General features: G+C 55.1%; 1 protein-coding gene across 1 annotated transcript; it reads left to right on the forward strand.

The window, feature by feature from the left end:
- The first annotated feature begins 857 nt into the window (after positions 1-857).
- Positions 858-11103, forward strand: TRARG1 (trafficking regulator of GLUT4 (SLC2A4) 1). The gene is made up of 3 exons (XM_063342557.1): positions 858-1327; positions 8156-8288; positions 9049-11103. The coding sequence occupies exons 1-3, from the start codon at positions 929-931 to the stop codon at positions 9054-9056; spliced, it is 540 nt and encodes a 179-aa protein (XP_063198627.1). The 5' UTR covers positions 858-928; the 3' UTR covers positions 9057-11103.
- The last annotated feature ends 9327 nt before the right edge of the window (positions 11104-20430 follow it).

A 20430-nucleotide genomic window follows, 5' to 3' on the forward strand; every position in this document is an offset into this window, starting at 1 on the left:
AATGGGTGGAAAACAACCATCTTTGCCAGGCCTCCAGGCTCTGGGCTTTTTTTTTCAGTCCTCCCTCCTGCCCCTTACCCCCCTGCTCCCAAGGATGCTGTTGTCTGCTGCACAGAACGTAACCCACCCCTGCACCAGCACCCGTTCTCCTTTGCAGGTCCTATGTAGGGACGCAGTATCTGTCACTCATCTGGTGTCCCTGTCCCCAGCTGCTGTGTCTCCAGGGTCACCCGTGGGCAGCGAGAGCAGGGTGAGCTCCGCACAGTGTGCCCAGGGACTCCTCTCCCCCTGTGCCTGGGGAGGATGCTTTCCCAGAGCGGCTGGAGTCAGGGCTACCGCCGGGCACCCACACCCCGCCCAGCGTCTGGTCTGTGCCGCATGTCCCCCACCTGCCTGGGGAAAGGCTTTCAGCCAGGGGGGACCCAGCGACAGCAGGGCTGTGTGTACCGGCACCCAGCACAGAGCTGCCCTCGTCATCCCCCTGCTCCTGCGGGGCCGGAGGCGGCCACCGAGCCCCGCTGGCACAAGCCGAGCCGGTTCAGGGCTGGGCTTTCACATACCGCTGCAGTGAAGCGGTGCCCGTGGGAGCCCCCGGGAAGAGCCGGGGGTCGGTGGGGCGGGACAGAGCCTCGGGCAGGGCTGGGCTGGAGGCGGCGGGGAACACCCCGGCGTTCCCACCGCTCCACCCCGCCGCACCCCCGCCAGCATCCCCGGGGGGCGGCGGCGCCGCCTGCACGGGGGGCTGAGCGCGGCCCGGGGGCGGGGGAAGGGGGGAACGGGGACATCCCGGGGGCGGTCCGCGGCCCCGATCCTGCCCCGGGGGCCGAACCGGGCTGGCCCCTCCTCCGGCACGGCCTCCCGCGGGGCGGCGAGCCCCCAGCGCAGAGCGGCGGCGGCGGGGCGCGCTCGGTGCCCGCTCCGCCGGGCCATGGCGAGCGGCGGCGGCGCCGCGCCCGGGGGCTCGGGCTCGGGCTCGGGGTCGGGCACGGCGCTGCCCACCCGCTTCCAGGAGACCGAAAAGCTGCTGGCGCCGACCGAAGGCCGGGAGGAAAAGGGCCTCCGCGGCTCCAAATCCTTCACGGCCGCGCTGCCCGGCGAGGCGGAGCGCAACGGGCACGGGCTCGCCTACAAGTCGGTGTCGGTCGGGCACCTGGAGGCGGCCCCGCTCTCGCCGTCCCGGCTCAGCCTGGGCAGAGCCTCCTCCACGGCCACCAGCACGGCGGCGCCGGAGCAGGGCCGCCCGCGGGACTACCTGGTGCTCGCCATCTTCTCCTGCTTCTGCCCCGTCTGGCCCATCAACGTCGTGGCCCTCGTCTTCTCCATCATGGTGAGTGCGGGACCCGCCGCGCCACCGGACCCGCCCGGTTCCCCCCCGGCGCTGCCGCCGCCGCCGCCGCCCCCGACGGTCGGGGCCGGAGCTGTCCGCGGTGCTGCACCGGCGGGGAGCGGGGGGCGCGGCGGGGAGCGGGGGGGGGTGAGTGGGCGCGGCGGGGAGCGGGGGGGGGAGACGCCTGCACAGCTCCCGCAGCTCCACCGGGCTGTGCCGCTGCTCGGCTCCCGCAGGACGCTGCCATCGGGGAAAGGGAGACGGGTGGAGGCGGGCAGGGGCTCTCTCCGATCCGGCGGGGACCCCCGGCAGAGCCGGCGACCGACGCCGGAACAGCTCGGGGGATGGAGAGGGGCTGCCCGGGATTCGGGGGTGGGATCCGGACGCTGCCTGGGCAGGGCTCCGGGAAGCCCGGTGGCTTCGGGAAGCTCGGTCCCTGCCGCCCCGGCAGCGGTCCAGAGCGGCTCGCCGGGTTTCCCCGGGAAGGAGCAGCGAGGCGAAGCAAGGACAAGGGATCTCCCTCCGCACCTCCTCACAGCCCAGCCCAGCCCTGCAGCACTGGGGAGACCCCGGCTGGGGGCCGGTTCCTGTCCTCAGACACTTCAAAGGGACGGGTTGCACCTGCAGCTCTTTTAGTTGCTGTGGAAAAGCAATTTTTTTCCATTAAACATCCCCCACACCTCAGCAAATACACCAACACCAGAGCAGGGGAGAAGAAAGCCAGCGGCCTCCCACCCATCTCAGGTGCAGGTGGCTCTGTCAGCACAGCCCTGCAAGCACGGCCACCCCCTTACCCATCGGGACACCCCACTGCCTTACAGCACCTCCCCAGGCACCTTTTATGCCCTCGATTTGCAACAGAGGCAAATCTTTTCTTTGAAAATCAGCTCAGGGAAAGCAATTACCTGCTTACTATGCAGAAATACACCGAGGGGCACCTGCAGCCAGCACTTCCCCCCAAAACCACCACCAACTCGAAGACAGACACCAGCAGTTGCCACAGAAAAGTCCTCTAGGGAGACCAGTTTCCATTTTGAGGAAGAATCATCATTTCTGCCAGTGCCAGCTGTCATCTGCGTAGTACGGTTGTGTGGCGGAGCCTGTTTAGGCAGCATACGGGGAAGCGGGCCAGCCTTGTTGGGCTTTGCGCTGCAACGAGAGGGTAAGCAGCTGGGTATTGCATATCCATGGTAATAAACAAGGGCTCTCACGGGGATTTTCCAACCACATTAGCCTTCATGCAAAATAGATTCTCACACTCTCCCTTGCAGGCGTTAGAGCCTCCGGCGCAGCGGGGATGTGCCTTGGGCCACATAAGCCCTGTGGAGTAGAAGAGTAAGCAGTGAAAAAAGAGCAGGAGCCAGTCAATAGTGCTAGACAGCGAGGTACCGGTGTGTGTTTATTGTCTTAAACACAAAGGGAGGAAGGACCAACAAGGCAGTAAGACTATTTGGTTGCCTTCTGCTCCCAAGGCCCTTGGCAGCGGTGCCCAGAGCCCACCCAGATCTGGCAAAGGGGATGCCCGACCCCAGCCCTCTGGGGTCGCCGAGGCAGAAGGTGCACTCGGAAGAGCTTGTTCTCCAGGATAAGCTTTTTAGTGCACACAGCTCATTAGTAGCCAGCGCACGTTCCCTGGCACCTTCACAGTCGCCCCTGCACTCCCTGTCCCCTGGGACACTTGATTTATCACGGCTCTTTCTACTCCTGGCCATGCCTAATACCATCACCCCCCCACCTGCCAGCCAGGGACCCCCGCACAGCATCAGCGGAGCAGGATGAGGAATGATCCTTGCTCTGTGCTGACCCTGGAGAGCCAGGAAACACCTGGCTGGGTCCTCCCGCCGGCAGGAACGGCTCTTGGAGCATCAGCTGATGTTTCACCTGCTTACACCAGGGAGGAATTTAGTTCCCAGTGACCCCTGAGGGTCCCACAGGCTTAGGTCTCCCCACAGAATAAAACCCAGGAGCACTTGATCATGTGCAAATCTGAGCAGGAACCAGGTTTTCGTGATTCCTGGCATCCGGAGGGGGGCAGGGGGACCTTTCCACAATTTGCTGACGTTCCTTTAGCTCTGCAATTGTATTTTTCTTTCCTAAGTCAATGCTTTTTGCACATGAAAGCTTTTTTTCTGGGTAATAAGGAGCAACCAGAGAGGAAAGCAAACGAATGCTTTTGGGTTCAGTGTCTCATAAATCATTTTTCAAAAGCTGCTCTCAGATCCCGGCAGGGCCTATGGCCAGAGGCGGCAGAAAAAAAAATACCGGCTGTAGCCCCCAGCCTGTTCCTGATAATGCTGGTCTTGTGGAAACGAGTTACCTGGAGGCTCCTCCGCTGACCCTTGGGTGCGTTTTCTTGACCAAGGGAGGCCCTGGCTGCACTAAGGGGTTTGGGTCCCTCCCCGAGCCGGAGAGCGGGGCTGATGGACACCAGGGCAGCGCAGCCCCGTGGGACCCGTCTCAGAGGAGGGCAGGGCAGGGACGGGTACCCCCCCACGCACACACTGTATTGCTGTTATCGAATCCCTTCTGCTTACCGAAGTGCAGCCACATCAGGGGAAGAAGCAGGGAGGTCACTTACCAGCGTACAAAACTCCGAACAAATGAAGAGAAGTAGAAAAAGAAAGGCAATTCCAGCCAGAACCAGCATAAAGTAACGCCAAGGGCAATTCTGCGCAGCACTTGGTGTCCAAAATAAGTACTGCCGTTCCTGAAAGATGTGGGAGAAGTCAAACTATCCTTACACATTTTAAAAGGCACAGTCATCTATCTAAGTCTGATGTTGACTTATACCTCTCTCAGAATGTTTTCTTCAACAAAACGCAAGTGTCGAGGATTAATGATTTATTCTGAGTAGCTGGTGGAAGGCAGCAGAGTGCATCCGAAGCTGGTTCATAAATTGGGAAAGAGGAGGTGACAATTCATCTTGTCCATCCCTGGGACTAGCACAGGAGAGTAATTGCCTTCATTTGCAACAAGACAACTTCGGTGATCTATTAGGGGAAAAAAACCCCAACCCTTCAGAACAGTAACTGGAACAGATAGTTTGAAAACAGGGAAGATGAATGACTCCTTTGAACCACCCAGGCTGACCTGGCTCCGGGGGTGCTGGGGTACAGCCCCGCTTCTGGGCTCCTTCAGATTTTCTCATGCTCCGCCGTAACGCGGAGTCCCTTGGCACACGCGCAGTGACTCACTCCCCCGTAGCCCTCAAGCCTTCCCCGAGATATTCTGCCTCGGCGAGTCTTGATTAATAAACAAGATGTTCGTGTTTTCATGGGGAAAGCAAAACAGAGGATTAGCGATAGTAGAGAGCTGTAATCAATCCGTGCCACGCCGATGAATAATCTGTGTACAGTAACAAACGCTTCCTAAACACCCCGTGCCAATGCTGATGTATTTTTCATAATTGTTCAGCATAAACGAGAAGCAAACACTTCTGTAGTGATAAATATACCAAATTCGTTAGCCTATATTTTTTCCCTAGGAGACAGCTAAAACTGCATATTTCACCGCAATCTAACCCACACCCTGCAAAAATATTACACTTGTTACAAAAAATCTGAGCCTAAAAAAAAAAAATAAATAAATCCCAACTGTTGGAAGCTGTCAGTGAGCAGGGCAGGGATCCTGTCAATCCCTGGGCTACTGCGTCCCCCCCAGCTCCCACCACCAGCCCATGAAGCTTCATTTTGTCACCTCCTGTTCTGTAATGAAAATAGGCTCTTGGCTGCATCCCATCAATTTTAGATATCGTCTGTCAAACGTGCTGTCGAGGCCAGAAGGAAGAAGGTCTTGAGCTCTCTTGGTGGCGGCGGTGGGGACGTTCTACACAGGGTGGCACGTGAGCGGAGTGGGACGTTTGCGGTGACGCGGTGGGAGCAGCCGCCTGTCTGAGGCCCCACTGCGTTACTGACGTGGCGATACGAACGAAAATGAGTACGTGGAAACCTTCAAAGCCGCATTTTACCTTCTGGAGCAGCAGCCAGCGCACAGCCTGGGCTGGGGGCCTTCTGGTCACGGTGCTGCCAAGGGGGGAGGTGGTATTAAAGCAGGATGAATGGGGGAAATGGGGTAGTAACGTCAAGTATTTATTCATTTAAATTCTCAGTGATATTTCATAGTTGGTGCTGGAGCTGTGCTAGGCCTCCTGACTCTTAATTTTCTTTCTTTTTTTTTTTTTTAATGACATTTGACAGGGGACCCTTTCCAGCGCAGTTGTTATTTCCGAGATACACATTTTTTGAAAGGAAAGTGGGATTGTTTTAATACACTCCCACCTTTAACTCTTTTGAACTAGCATTTTTTTTGTTTGTTTGTTTTTTTTTTTCAGTTCAAGAGTTTTCCCCCAGTTTTAGCAGCCACGCTCCAAAGGGAGGAGCCGGCAGATGGTACGGGGCTGCTGGGGGGAGCTGCCGGCCCCACAGCCTGCCCCAGATCTCCCCCTTCTCCTGAGACCCAGCGCAGCTCAGCAGCGCGGCTGGAGGTGGATGGGGCAGGGGAAGAAGCCTGTAACCCACGTAAAAACGTTAAATACTCAAAAGCATCTCTAAAGAAAGAGTAACCGCTTCAAGGCAGTTAAAGTATCTACAAAAGCCCCGTCCCCGGTGAGGTCAAGGGGAGTTTTGCCTGACGCCTCCAGCGGATCAAGGTGCTGGGCTCCTTACCTTGGTCTCTCCCCTTTCCCCCCACTCCAACCCTTCCCGACCAGGTGGATAACGTTACAGACGGACCTTAAAACTCCTTATCCAATTTCCCTCGCTCCAAAAGCCCTTCCTGATGGGTTTCACGGGAGGCAGAAGGGCTCTGCATGAATTCGGGAAGGCTTTTCGGTCCGGAGAGCCGTGCTAGTCTGCCTCTTGCCGAGCAGGGAGCTCCCGTCTTGCTGACGGAAGGGGCTCCAGCCTCTCCACCGCACACGCAGCGAATGCTGACGCACGGTGAGTAATTTCACCGTAATAACCTCGCCGGGGTACCGCGCGGCTGCCCTTCTGCTAAGTGCTAGGTCCTCCCTCGGCCGAGCGCAGGAAGCCCAGCGCCCTGGCTCCGGCAGGCTGGGGAGCGCTCTGGGCTCTTCTCTCAGCACTAATGCTTCTCCCCCACCTGGAACTCTTACTTTCGGTGTTTCTCACTTGGGAACCAAATGATTGCCAATTACAAGAGCTAGAAACAGGATCGTTTCTTATTTAATCGCTTTGGAAGTTTACCATGCATCTGCGTATTGTTATACTTTTTCTCATGAGCGGTGCTTGGTCCTCAGGGTGCGGTGTGTGGTCAGCTCAGGCGGTGGCTTCTCCCGCCCAGCAGCGCCGCTGAGCGCCGGGCAGCGAGAGAGCTGGCACTGAAGCTCAGAGGAGCCAGGCCACAGCATGGCCCTCACTGCCCCGTCAGGCACCAGGCAAGGTCTTGGTGAGCCCGTCGCCACCCATTCTCATGTCTGTCCTCGGTGGGTGTGAGCCCAAATCCTGCTCAACCCGCCCAGCCCCTTGCAGCTGCGGCCCTGGCAGCACTGCGGGGCAGACCCCGGGGGTGCTTCACTAACCCCCCCGGAGATGCCCCCAGGGGCTGGATCTCTGCCGAGCCCATCGGTGGCCGGCCCTGACTGAGCAAGGAAAAGCAAAGTGTCCAAGGGAAGCTCCAAGCCGTGCTCTCCATCCATCCTTGTTCCCAAAGACAAGGACCGCTGCAGTTTATCCCACCGAGAGCCTCCCGGTAAGACGCCAGCGCCCACCAACAGGCAAGTCTTGTTCTGGCTCCGACTCTTGGGGATCTCTCTTCATCCCTTAACGAGTCCACACACAATAATTTCCAGGCACCTACTAGCGCCTTCCCCCGCGCCGTTCCTCACCCCTGCCACAGCCAGCAAGCCCTTTCTTTTAGTGACAGGGCAGAGGAAAGCTTTCACTGAGCTGCTCGAATAAATCAATAGAGCAGCAGGGGAAATCACAACGGAACTAGAAGCAGAACGGAGAAGCTATATGGACTATGCCTTCCCTCCCTGCAGCACACACAGGAGCAGGAACTCACTGTAGGAGGACTGCGTTTAAAAACAGAGATGGCGAACACAACCCATCTACGTCGATGCAGAAATTCAGGGTAATGCAGAGGCACCAAAGCACATCCCATCGCAAGATGAAAGCCAGCAGTTACTGCCTGCTTTATCAAAGTCCTCTCGCACTCCCATTCAGCTCCAGCGGCCAGCAAAGAGGCCACCCGCCGCTTTGGAAATGTCACTGCTTTCTTTTTCCCCAGTTTGTCAGTGATAGTTAAACTGGCAATATACATAAATCTGCTTTATACACATAAATATATATATTTATGCATATAAATGGCTTTACACGTACATTTGCGGAAGACGATGGAGGCAGGATGCTTTTCCTGTATGTAAGCGGCAGAAGGGCAGGGGCATCCCTGGGGGATGCAGTCCCCGGCGCAGTCCTGGGGACTGAAGTCAGGAATTTCAGGGTTTTCCGTGAAAAGAGTCAGAGAGGGGCTGCTGCCGGCTGGGGCTGCGCTGTGCCTCCTGCCCCACGCTGGGGCTATTTCTTAGTCACGCCAATAAAACACAGACTTGAGCCAGCCCAGCCCCTACTGGGGCAAGCAGAGCAGCATCCCAGGTGGGCTGCTCCAGGCGCGTCGGTTCAGCAGGACCACAGGGTGTCAAAGCCGTGGGATCATGGAGGCACCGCGCGTGCCGTCCCGTGAGAGCCCAGGGTGGCAGGTCCAGCCCCCCGCTGAAGCAGCAGCTCTCATTTTGGGGACTACGGCCAGAGAGTCGCCCCAGAGCCGCAGCCGTTCTCAGACCCTCTTTCTGTGTTTCCCCCGCCTCAGTCGAGGAACAGCGGGCAGCAAGGGGACATGGACGGAGCCCGGCGACTCGGACGCATGGCCAGGCTGCTCAGCATCGTCTCCATCGTCCTGGGGACCATCATCATCGTGCTCTACATTTCACTCAGCTTCAGAGGTAACGTCTCCTTCTCTTTTCCCCAGCCCAGAACTTCACCTGGCTTCTGCCTCCAGTGTATAGGACACACCTGCCCACCGCCCACCACCACCCTAGGGCAGGTGGTGCTCCATTCCCACCCCAACTGTGGTGGGGCACTTAGCACCTGTACGGTCCAGGCTAGTTTGACCATCGCCAGCTGCACACACACACGTAAAACACCTTGGAGAACAGGCTCCTTGAAGGAGCGACACACACTCTTCAAATGACCAGAATGGAAAGTCCTCCCTGTGCTGTCCCATAGTGCAGAGGGGACCATACAAGGTCCCCCTGGTGAAAGGTCTTGCCCTGGCAAAGGCTGTGGTGGGTTTAGAAGATTGTAGCGTGGTAAAAACAAAGTGTTTCAGGACACAAATCAACCTGCCCAGAAATGCAATCCCAAAATGTTTGGGGAACCTCCCAAATGTCAACTCACCTGCCAAAGGTTGCCCAGAGAGGTGGCGGAGGCCCCATCCCTGGAGACATTCAAGGCCAGGCTGGATGAGGCTCTGAGCAACCTGATCTAGTTGAAGATGTCCCTGCTCACTGCGGGGGGGTTGGACTAGATGGCCTTTAGAGGTCCCTTCCCACCCAAAACATTCTGTGATTCTATGAAACCAGCATGACCAGCATGCAGCTCAGGCAAACGGGAACCTCAGAAACACACAGAGCCCCAACCGAGAGCATAAGGGAAATGTCTGTGACTACTGGAAGCTGCCCTAAGACTCTCTTTATTTTACAGTTTCCTAGAAGACATCTCAGCATGCAAATACCTCGAAGAGGAGGAAGACAACTTTCCTTTTGGGGTTTTTACTTTCAGCCTTGCAACAAAAAATTGTCACAGTGTAGGTGGGCAGCCCTAGACAGCCTGCTCTGGAGCGCCGTCGGAAGGAACGCATGCTTCTACTTCACCGCCTCTTGGAAATGAGTTTGTACAAGTGATGGGATAAAAAAAGATCGCAAGAAGGAATGGGAATGAACATCGGACACCAAGCGGAGAGGAGAAAGGGGAAATCCACTACCTCATTCCCCTCCAGCAGAACTCACGGAGTGGGGAGACCACTAAAGTACAAGCGGAGGAGAGAGTTTCAAGAACGAAGCTTATTTTAAAAGAAAAATTTAAGGCGAGAACAGGACATTTCGAAGAATCCTCCTAAGAATTTTGGCACAAGTCACTGAATTTTTGGGGGGTTGTTGGTTTTTAAATCGTCAAATTCTCTGTCTCTACAAAAAAACAAAAAACAAAAAACAAAACAACAAAACAACAAAGCTCAAACTGCCGTCAGGAGCTGAGAGCTGTTCCACGGAGGAGAAGGAGAGCAGAGCTGCAGCGGGACCACGGCTCTGCTCCGAACGAAACGCAGCCGCAAAAGCTGGAGGATGTGGTGGGTTCTTTTGTATTTTTGATGAAAAAAAAAAAAAAAAAAGAGACAATGACCATTTGCATGCCTTTGGGAATGTTCTCCATGTCTGTTCCTACGAGCTCTTTTATCACTTAGGGCAGATTCAGAGCTGGCAGAGCGGGATGTTGCTGCATGAGAACGCCAGGCTCCTCCTCGCCCGCATCCCATGGTGGGGTTTTTAATGGAAGGAAAAATAACGCTTTCTCTGTGAAACCACCCATTTCTCTCTCTGCGCACCCAAAGGGAGGTTAACACTCGTGGCGCTGAGAAAAGAGCCTGGTTAATCCGTAGCAGCAGTTCCAAGGCACGGAGAGCCCGTCCTACCCACTCACGCGTGTATGTCACGTCACGTCCATCACACAAAAGCTTCAGCATGATCCAGCCCCCGCCGCTGTCAGTCCTCCTCTCCCCGACCCTTTTGGGCATCAGCTTAGGGCTTTCCAGGAGATTTCCAGAGGCACTGAAGAGTTTAAGATCCCGGCTCCTGTCCCTGCACCCCTCACCTGCTCTTCTGCATCTCTGGAAATCTCCAGCATCCCCGGGGCTGGCTGGGGTCAGTTCCACCGGCAGTATTATTTTGTAAGGTTTTATATTTAACATAACAAGAAAATAGACTTTGCTCCTCCCGATCTGCGTATACGTACACCGCGCCTCGCCACGTCTTCCACAATACGCGGCTCCTCGTCCGTTCCCCCGCAGGATCCGATCCCAACGCGCTCCCTCCAACCCCATCGCTTCTTCTTCCCCCTCACCCTGTCCTTGCCGCGGGTTGTTACTGGGGTTGGTCCTCTCTCCGGCCACACCAGACTATGCAAAGTTTCATCGCCTGTTATTTTATTCAGGCTTCGTAGATGGCTTCTGGCCATATCCATTGGCTCCGTATTAGCTGAGCCTCCCTCTTTTATCAAAACTTTGCAGGCACAAGTGCGTGGCCAAGAGCTGCATTCCCCGGCCTTTCTGTTGTCTCCAGCTGGCAGCCTGGCACCTAGAAATACGGACCGCGCTGAGAAATAGGGTGTTTCAGGGCACTTCTGCTCCCCACCATCAATATCCTGGGGAAAAAAAAAAAAACAAACAAACCCAAACCTTAGACCAAATCTAATGCTTCCGAGGGTTTGTCTACGCGCAGAATCTATCGGGCACCGTAAAAAGCTTCACAAGGTGGTCACTGCTCGGCACTAACTTCTTCTTTGGGGCATGTGTGCGCACGTGGGGTTGGCACAGGGCAGGGGCCCACTGGAAATCCACGCGGTAGCGGATTTACTCACGGGCAAAGCTGTGAAAATTCTCTCGTCACCTGGTTGATCGCTCCCCTTTAAAAGGGTTCGCTTTTGCTAGGTGTTACTTGAATCCAGGGGGTAAGAAAGCCAAATCCCCTGGACACGCCGTTAACGTTTTTCTCTACATTAAAAGGGATTGCAGGGACTCAGAGCAATAGCGCACCGCTACAGCACTCTCTTGGGCTCCACTCCCACCCATCACCCCTTTGCCAGGGCTTTATTACAAACTATTGGCTTCTAAAATGGACCAAAATTGCAACCTTTCTTTTGCAATTCATTTTTTTTGTCGGCCTCAGCAAACGGGGGCCGCCGGGCGCTGCTGGGTTTGAGCTGCCACCTGCAGCCACTGCCAGGCTGCCCCCCGGCACCGGACCTCCTCTTCCGAGCCCCTCAGAAACCCTCCCCCCGCGATTCGAACCCTGAACTTCTGGCTGGCGAAATCCCCCCAAATCCCCCCAGATGTTTCCTTCTTTAACGCGCGAACCTGAAAGCTGCTTGCTGGGAAACACGCGGTTTTTTTGTTTGTTTTCTTTTTTTTTTTTTTCCCTGAGATCCGTAAGGGCAGTGCTGCCCGTCCGTGCATCTTCTGTCCTTCGCTCTTCGAGCTGCTGAAATTCAGCTTGTGGGAAGAGCCAAACAAGCTCCTCCTTGGGCAGGAAGAGCCGACATTCAGGGAATGCTGCCGCAGTGAGTTATAGCACTTGATAGCGCCAAGTATTTATTAAGTAAGAATTTAAATGCTCCGTTATCATTATGTAAAGCCTTTCATCTGAAGTGCTTTACCACATCTAAAGGATTAAACCTTGCCACCCCCCACGAGGTGAGTTAGCGTTCCGCTGCTCTAATTGCACGGATGGCAAAGTTGCTCAAAGCCACGTGCGTTGTACAGCTCCAAAAAGAAACCCATTTTTCTTTCTCCTCCTCCATAGAGCCCTGTGTGAATACAGATTTCCTTTGAATCGCATTTTTCCGAAGGCAAACACACACTACGCTTCAAAACAAACTGGGGTACCCGAAGTCATAGGAACGAGGGGGCTTCGCGAGGCAGCTGCGATGGTCCTTGCCAGGAGAAGGCCCAGGCTGGTGAAACACCGAGCACTAGAGGACCCGAATTCATCAGAATGCATTCATTCATCCCAAAAAAACCCCACGGGTGCATGCAGCCAAATGCGGCTTGTGCCTCCTGTCTTAGCCCGTAGCATCAGGCTGCTGAGGCGACTGCTTCTCAGCTCACTATTAAGTATAGCAAAAAAGAGAAACCAAGGCATAAATTCCTTTAATTTTTAATCTTCTTTCTGATTAGATACGATTGCATTGCTCTGCGCTCTTGAATACAGCTTTTTGGTTCTTATCCTGCGCTTAAATCCAGGTGAAAACCTCTACAGTTACTCCTGACGAAGTATCTTCTCTCCTGGTAGCCTGGCTCTCCAGTGCTGGAGAAATAAACTCCCCAGGGTGACCTGGGAAGTCCCTTCCTCCCCGCTCCCCCCGCTTTGCAAGGCCGTTGTTTCGCGAAGGTTTTGCCACGAGATCCTTGCTCCCCGCATCACGCAGGGTTTTACCCCAGCCCAGTTGCCAGTTCGGCTCTCTCGGGTGCACGAGCTCGCGTTCGCGAAGGAAGAAGGTGCTGAGCCCCCGACCCTGGACGCACACCTCACCTGCGACGGCGTCACGAGGAGCTAAATCATGGCAGGACCTCATCCCGAGGCCACCAGCAGGCACGGTTCCTCCTCTGGTCTACACCTGGGGAACGAGAGCGTCCCTCACGATTGTTTGCTGATTGAGTGTCCAGCTAAGCACAAGCACCTTGCTGTCCCCAGCCAGGCACAACCGCTCCTCTCCTTACCTCCGTTTGTAGCACACAGGAGGGCCGTCACGAAAAGCATGTCACGAGAAGACTTTTCCCTTCTCCGTCTCCACACACAAGCCCTATTACTTATGTCACGGCTCTTTGCCACCTGCTGCAGCCTCCTCTAAGCACGTCAAAACCAAGTTTTCTGTGTTTGCAACTATACCAGTCACGAAACCCTCGGGATTTGGACAAATTTTACCCCCTAGTGAAGCAGGCAATAAGGGGAGAGGCGAGAGATCCAAGCAATGCGGTGGGAAGCCAACCTTACCTGACAGAGAAGTTGAGCTGGTAGGAGGATAGCTTGCTGAAGAGATGGAGAAGGTGGGAAACGTCTCTAAATGTGAGCTGGAAGTAGGAGTTACGATCGACAAGTGTGAGGTCCTGGTGGGATATAAATACACAGTTTGCACTGCTCGGGAAGAGTCTCTGAGCAGAGTGTGTGGCTGATGGCACCTCACTGGCATCGGTGTCCCTGGGCTCTTCTCCCCAGGGTTTGGGGCACAGTCACAGAACCACAGAATGGCAGGGGCTGGAAGGGACCTCTGGAGATCACCCCGTCCAGCCCCCTGCCAGAGCAGGGTCACCCAGAGCAGGTGGCACAGGAATGTGTCCAGGTGGGTTTGGAATGTCTCCAGAGACGGAGACTCCACCACCCCTCTGGGCAGCCTGTGCCAGGGCTCTGCCACCCTCAAAGTCGAGAAGTTCCTCCTCACGTTGAGATGGAACTTCCTATGCTCCAGCTTGTGCCCGTTGCCCCCCATTTGGGCTCTGTGGGGCGGCACAGAAGAGCCCTTGCTGGGTACAGCAATGCTAGATTGAAGGTCCAAGCCGAACGAGTGGTTTGCGGAGCAGACGAGCTAGCGTGGTTTCATACCAGCTTCTCGTAGGACGCGACAACCGACGGTCAGGAAAGGTCTGGCACGAGTCAGTGGGTCACAGCAACGCGCTGGCTGGTCCTGCAGGGGAGACCAAAGGGACGTGAGCACAAAAGGGAGGAAAGCAAGCGACAAAAGATTTGATTTCAAAGCTTGCTGCGTTGAGGATGAGTTTTCTTTTTCTGGTCGGTATTTCACTCCGTTCCAGTTTACCCCTCTCTCCCCATCTTCGCGAGTTTAACGTGGTTTCCCCTCAGCACTTCTACCCCTAGAGCGATGCACGAGTCTCACGGGCTTTCCCCTCCCTCCCTCTGCCTTTCCTTTAATCCGGGACAGGTCTGGTTGGCAACGAGATGCCGTTGATGGTCTTCCCTGAGAGGCGTTACCGGCGGGTAGGGAATCCACTCCTCTCGGGCTCTGGCCTCCAGCACGTACCGCTGCCGTCGTTGCCCTGCCACACACAGACTTCTCCCTGTAGACAAGGGGAGTAGATCCCGCCTTTTAGGTAAAATTAAAATTCCGTTTCCATCGGGTTTGATTCCAGGGAGAGGCTGCAGAAACGCACCCACTGGGCTGGTCCCATGACGTTATTTCTTTTTTCCTGATACCCCCAGCCTTGCCGTATCACTGACCTGTCGGTTACCTGTCACAGAACCACAGCCAGGGCTGCACAGTCAAGCTGAAATAATTTCGGATTGAAGGTCGATTTTCTTTCAGCGTACACCCTTTAATTTTGGCAAAGACAGTTAGGTTTGGACTGAAGGCTCCCACGCTTGGGCACAAGCCAAGGGGGCGGTGGGGGGGGGTGGGGGTGGGGGAAAGCAGCCTTTTCAAAGTGGGAATATTTGTAAAGCGTTTGCTGACACCAGTAGGTAGCGGAATTCAAACCTATAAATACCCGTCCAAGATAGGAAACATCAGAAAGGGACCGTGCGCAGGATTCTCCAAGGCAACCCTGATACCCCTTGGGAGCAGGTGCCCCTGAGAGATGGTGCCCAGGAGCCCACCCTTGGCGTGGGAGCGCAGGCCCTCTCCCCCCCGACCGCCGTCACCGCCGTCCACGCACCGGCTCCTCCTGGTTTGAAGCCAAACGGGCAGAGCCGCGTCTCACACACAGCATGACCACGTCAGGAATTGCAGCCGGGCGCTTCTCTTTGCTGATAGATGTTTCTTTTTTTTTTTTTTTTTTTTTTTTTTCTGCAGGATGATATGGTATATCTTATATACTTTCTTTGTATTTCTTGGCATGAGAAAAAAAAAAAAATTAAAATGTAACATGCATGGTCAAAGCTGAACTGGTTTCTTCTGTCTAAATGAGAAAAAAAATAATCCAGACTACTCATTTAACTATTACTTCACACTCTAAGAGCAAGTAGATCAGTCGGTATTTTGGGTGCAGTGGGTTGCAAATAATATATATAAGCAAAAGGCAGAAGAAAACGGCCCAAGTCAGAGCAGAGAAAGGTCCAGATAGATGAGAGTTGTGCTGCAGAGACAGGCAGCGCTGAGCTCCTCGGGAGGTCTCCGGCCGGCCGTGCCACGGGACGCGCCAGCCCAGGGATGGGACGGGGATGGGGAGCAGCCACCGGGAACTGCTCCTCGTCGCTGGCCCGGCCGCTGCAGGTCAATAGAGTACGGTGCGCAACCAAGTACGAGAGAACACATTCCAAATCTGCTCGAAAAGCAAATTTATTGATCAAAACCATCTATTTCAAGAACGCGCAGCAATATTTGCTCTCCGCTCAAAAAGCCTAAACGCAAGGAGCTCCTAGGAAGCAAGTCCTTTTAAAGTTCCTTCAGCCAAGGCTTAAAACTTCAGCCGCTACCAAAAACATTGGCATTAGTCTTTTCCCGGGAGGAGCTTTTCCAACCAGTCCCGCTGGAAGGCTGCTGACTGTGTGTAACGCACACCTTGGGTCGCTACCCCTCCGTTTCTGCGTAGCGGCACACCAAGCGAGGCTACCGACCCCTGCTGAAGCTGCACGACGACTTCATTCACCCTCCTCTGGCTGCGCGTCTCCGGCATCCTCCGGGAACGGACGGCAACGTGGTTTCCAGTCCAGCTCAGCTTGGAGAGAAGACTTGCCAAGTCTGAGATGAATTAGTTGTCTTGCCAGCTCTCTCCTCTGTAGCAATGGGCCCCAGCTGCCCAGACTCCAGGGTAGGGCTCCCCGGAGGTAACACAGTCCTGCAGCTCCCCGAGGACGACTCCTTCCCTCTCCCAGCACCCACAGAGCACGCAGGCAGGAGGCAGGTGCCACCACCAGGGACCAAAAATAAGGCTTTATGGCCCCAGAGCAGGCATCAGACACAGCACTTCCACTTTCATCCGCGTCCACGATGGGGGAAAAAAAAAAAAAAAAAAAAAGAGATGTAAATTCTTTTGGCAGCCCGCAGCGTGACTCAGCAGCAAACGTACTTAATGGCCCTACCGGGGTGGGATTCCCTCCCAGGCAGGGGCAGGTCACCCCACCGAAGAGGCATGAAGGAGTGATGAGCTCCCAGCCCTCCCAGTCTGGGGCTCTGCTCCCCCCACTGGAGCCCACCGGGTAATAACTCAGCAGCAAACGGCGCAGTGAGAGCGATTCAGCTATTTGACTTGCCGTGGTCACCCTTAGGAAATGGTTTCGCCCGTGTTGGCGAGGCAGCGGGATGAGCAGCCTGTTCGAGACCACCTCTGTGGTCCAAACCCCAATCCCTTGGCCTCCGGTGTGACACAGTAAAGCTTCGGTCTGCCTTTCATTTTCATAGGCAATATTACGATACAGACCTCTTTTGCTTTCTTAAAGATGCAAGCTGAAGGGTTTTTTTTTCTGGAGAGGAAAAAAAATAAATAGGGAACCCGCCCAGGTACTCAAAGGCAGAGAGGATGCAGATTAAATGTTCATGAACTCATGAAAAACAGACCTGTTGTCCTCCTGTGCATCTCAGAAAGCAATAAAAGGACCAGTAATTAGTGCTTGTAGATCTGCCGCTGCCCGCAGCACAAAGCCCAGCCTCTGTAAGCCAGAGCTTGTCTCAATCATAGAATCACGGAATGGTTTGCGTTGGAAGGGACCTTAAAGCCCACCCAGTGCCCCCCCCTGCCCTGGGCAGGGACACCTCCCACCAGCCCAGGTTGCTCCAAGCCCCGTCCAACCTGGCCTTGAACCCCTCCAGGGACGGGGCTTCCGCCGCCTCTCCGGGCAACCTGTTCCAGCGTCTCACCACCTTCACGGTGAAGAACTTCAATGTTGGGTCCGTCCCCGGGGTTGGCGACGGTTGAGGCAGCACGGCCCCGGTGCATCACTGCCCAGCGAGACAGAGCCGCGCTGCAGCCCCCAACACCCCAGCAACGTGTTTATCCCTGTCCTGGTTTGAGGGCCAAAACCACGACAATCCCACAGCCCTTCCCTTACACCACCCACCCCCTGCCGGTCTCTGCAGCATGCTAATGCATTTTTAACCAATTAACCACGTTTCTTCAGTGTGTCCGTTCCCCACTGCTGTGACAACTGCCAATCTAACGCGATGCGCTGGTTCTTACTCCAAAAACACCCCCAACTCCTAACACCAGCCAAATCAGTGTTCCTGATGTTCAGCTTCCCCACGCTAGGGCGAGGGTATCAGCTGCTCGGGCCGTTCTCCAAGAGCCACCAGCCACGAACGCCGGCTCACAGCCACGCAGCTCCAAACTCACACCGCGCTCCAGCTGCTCCCATTTCGCACCGAGGTTGGCCATCGCACGGAGCCCGTGCTACTCGGCGGCGCCATCCCCTTGCTGCCTCTGCTCACCCAGAAGCGCAAAAGCCATCGCTGACCGTGCGAGGACGAGTGGGATTCCAGGGGAGGTCCAAAGAGCCGCCTTTATTCGTCCTGGTGGAGATAAAACAACGTCAACGCTAAGGAAATCCAGTGTGAATCACTTCCCACTATCCAGCAAAGGGGCTCGTGGTTGTGTTGGTGGTACCCCTGCACAACGAAAGGCTGGGACAGAGTGCTCCTGGTGGGGAGAGCTCTCCAGGAAGAGATGCAATTTGCATCCCGGCACACCGTGTCTGAGGTTGCTTTAAGCCATCTTTGGCCTTCTTTGTCTATCGCTTAAGGAATTCAGCAGGCGAGAAGGCCGGGCAGGAAAGAACAATGGTTTTGTCCGGGAGGAAGAGGATTTTACTCTCATGAAAAAAAAAAAAAAAAACAACCAAAAAAAAAAAAAAACCCCGCGCCATGGAGAGATTTCCCTTCAGTGTCGAGATTCCCCTCGGAGCATCCTGACCCTGTCACCGATGCAGCTGGGCAGATGCAAGCTCCAGGCTTCAAAGAGCGAAGCTGACGGCCTCTCCTCTGATGTTCCGCTAAAGAGATGGGAGTGCCAAGTGCTTTAGCCTCCTGTTTTATTAATATGCTGCTCTGATGGGCTCATGTATAATAGATACGCAAAGGAACAGCAAGAGGTTTACATCCAATTTCCATGTTGCATATGTTTCCTACTAAACACTATAGACGCCGTCCACCTCTTAATGTTTCTCTCCGCTAATGAATTTGCACGAGCTTTGGGGCTGAAGCAAAGGACAAAAAGTTGGGCACCGGTTCCTCAAATGGTTTCCATGACTTTGCTCCAGACCGGAGCAACGAATTAAAAGCACGGGGAAAATATTTCCATTTTCTCTCTCATTCCTGACACTGGCTGCTGTTGAAGAGCGAGAGGCTGAGGGTTTCCTCGGGCACCCTAAAGCTACACCCAGCCTCGTGGCAAGTCCTTTGTGAGGCGCCGGAGCCCCGCGCTGCCGTAGCCACGCAGGCGGCAGCATCGCGCAGCCGCGGCGGGAGAGCTGAGGGCTGCGGAACTGCGGCAGCGAGACCCGGTGAGGAGCCGCGCACCAACGCGCCCGGCTCCGGCACAGCTCGCTCCGCTCTGCGGAGGCACGAGGGGATGCGGAGCCCAACGCCGGGCCGAAAAACGAATAGATTGCACCCCGAAACTTCTCCCTGCTCGCAGAACAGTAGAGATTTGATTAAAAAAAAAAAAAAAAGAAAAAAAGGCAAAATTCAGGTGTATGGTGGATATCTCCTTCCAAATTTGAAGTTCACCAAACGCAATCTTGGTAGGCTCCAGTAAAAGAGCAGTGAAAAACTGAATTTTACTTTGTGAGGGTGATGAAAACCTCCGTCTTCCCATTTCCCCACCCAGAACCAGCCTTACCCTCTACAGACGAAGCCTTTTTTTGCAGCAGGGCTCTGCACGGTGCCTCCGGTTCGGCGCTGTCGCCGCTCCCCCGCGAACGCAGCCAGAGCGACGCAGCCACGGCTCCCGCAGCTACGGAGCGAGACGGGTCACCCCGAGGCTGGCCGATCCCACGCGGCACGAGGCAGACGCGTCTAGCGCATCTCAAACTCACTTTTTTTAAAAATCAGACAAGACATATTCGATAAACGTTATAGAAGGACCCGTAGTTCGGATTGGTAGAACTGGGAAGAGCCTGGTTTGCGCAGGGAGGGGTGAATTGCACCAGCGGATCCGGGCACTGCTCTACATGAGGACCTTTCCTTTATGGTGGTTGCTGCCGGATCCTTCAGAAGATGAAAACTCCCACCCTGCAACCTCTAGAATACCTAAAATAGAGCAAGGGGAATTTCTCCATGAGCTATGCTACCTAGCTTATGTGCAAGGAAAAAAAAAAAAAAAAAGGAAAAAAAAAAAAGGCAAGGAGACTGATGGCCCTCATTGTTTCCAGCGTAGCTGTAATGTTGGATGCTATTCTTGCCCAAGAGCCGCCCAACGCTTCTGAAGCTTGCAAAGTTGTTTGCTTTAATAGCACACAGCGTGAAACAAAGCGAAGACGGGAAGTCTTCCCAGCGAAATGCCTCCTTCTGCTGAGCTCGCTGTATCTCGCTGCCTCTTGGAAATGTTTAATTATAGGCTGCAGATTCTAAAGCATTTTCTCCCCGTTATTTGGTCTCAGGGCCAATTTCATAAACCCTGTATTTCATACCCCTTCCCAGCGAGGATCGATGCGAACGGATCACTTCTTCAATTCCAGCTGGGCGGGAAAACAAACCAGCCCCCCACCTGCCGCACCGTCATTCATCGCCAGCCTGGAACAGCTGGCCCAGGTACACCCCAAACCCTAATGAAATCAAAGGAATGTTGGTAAGACCTGGGACGTTTAACGCCCTAAAGCCATGCTCTGGTTTTCCCTTGGGTTTTACATTGCAAAGCATACGGCAGGTACAAGCTGAAGCGTCCCAAAAATCTGAGTTAACCGCTGTGGAACTGTCTTTTCTCCCCCCTGCCCAGGCGGTGGCTGGTCCCAGCCTCTCCCGGAGCTCGGCCAGGCCAGCACTCCCCTCCGAAGGGCACCGGTGGCACCACGCTTGCAGGAGGGACCCGGCTGCCGAGTTAAGGAAATCTCCTTTTGAGGAATCGCAGGAGACGTTCCTTCCCCCGGGACGCGGCTGTGCCTGTGGTCAGAGCCGAGGATGCCGCTGGCGGTGCAGAACGGCCAACGTCTGCCCGTCCGGCACCGCCAAGCGCTCAGCGATGCTCCGCCAGCGGAGACACGGCTGCTGCCAGCAGCCTCGGGGCTCCCACGGCCGAAAAGATACGTGTACCCGGACGAAGGGCTACAAAGATGCTGAGGGGACTGGAACACCTCTCTGACGGAGAAAGGCTGAGGGATTTGGGTCTCTTCAGTCTGGAAAAAAGACGGCTGAGGGGGGATCTTATCAACACTT

Source organism: Chroicocephalus ridibundus, chromosome 7, assembly GCF_963924245.1.
Source record: "Chroicocephalus ridibundus chromosome 7, bChrRid1.1, whole genome shotgun sequence".
In the NCBI taxonomy this organism is placed as follows: domain Eukaryota; kingdom Metazoa; phylum Chordata; class Aves; order Charadriiformes; family Laridae; genus Chroicocephalus; species Chroicocephalus ridibundus.

Excerpts from the sequence above, each read along its gene's own strand:
- TRARG1 (XM_063342557.1), top strand. The coding sequence starts at position 929 with ATGGCGAGCGGCGGCGGCGCCGCGCCCGGGGGCTCGGGCTCGGGCTCG. Across the intron at positions 1,328-8,155 it reads CCCTCGTCTTCTCCATCATG|TCGAGGAACAGCGGGCAGCA; the intron begins GTGAGTGCGGGA and ends CCCCCGCCTCAG.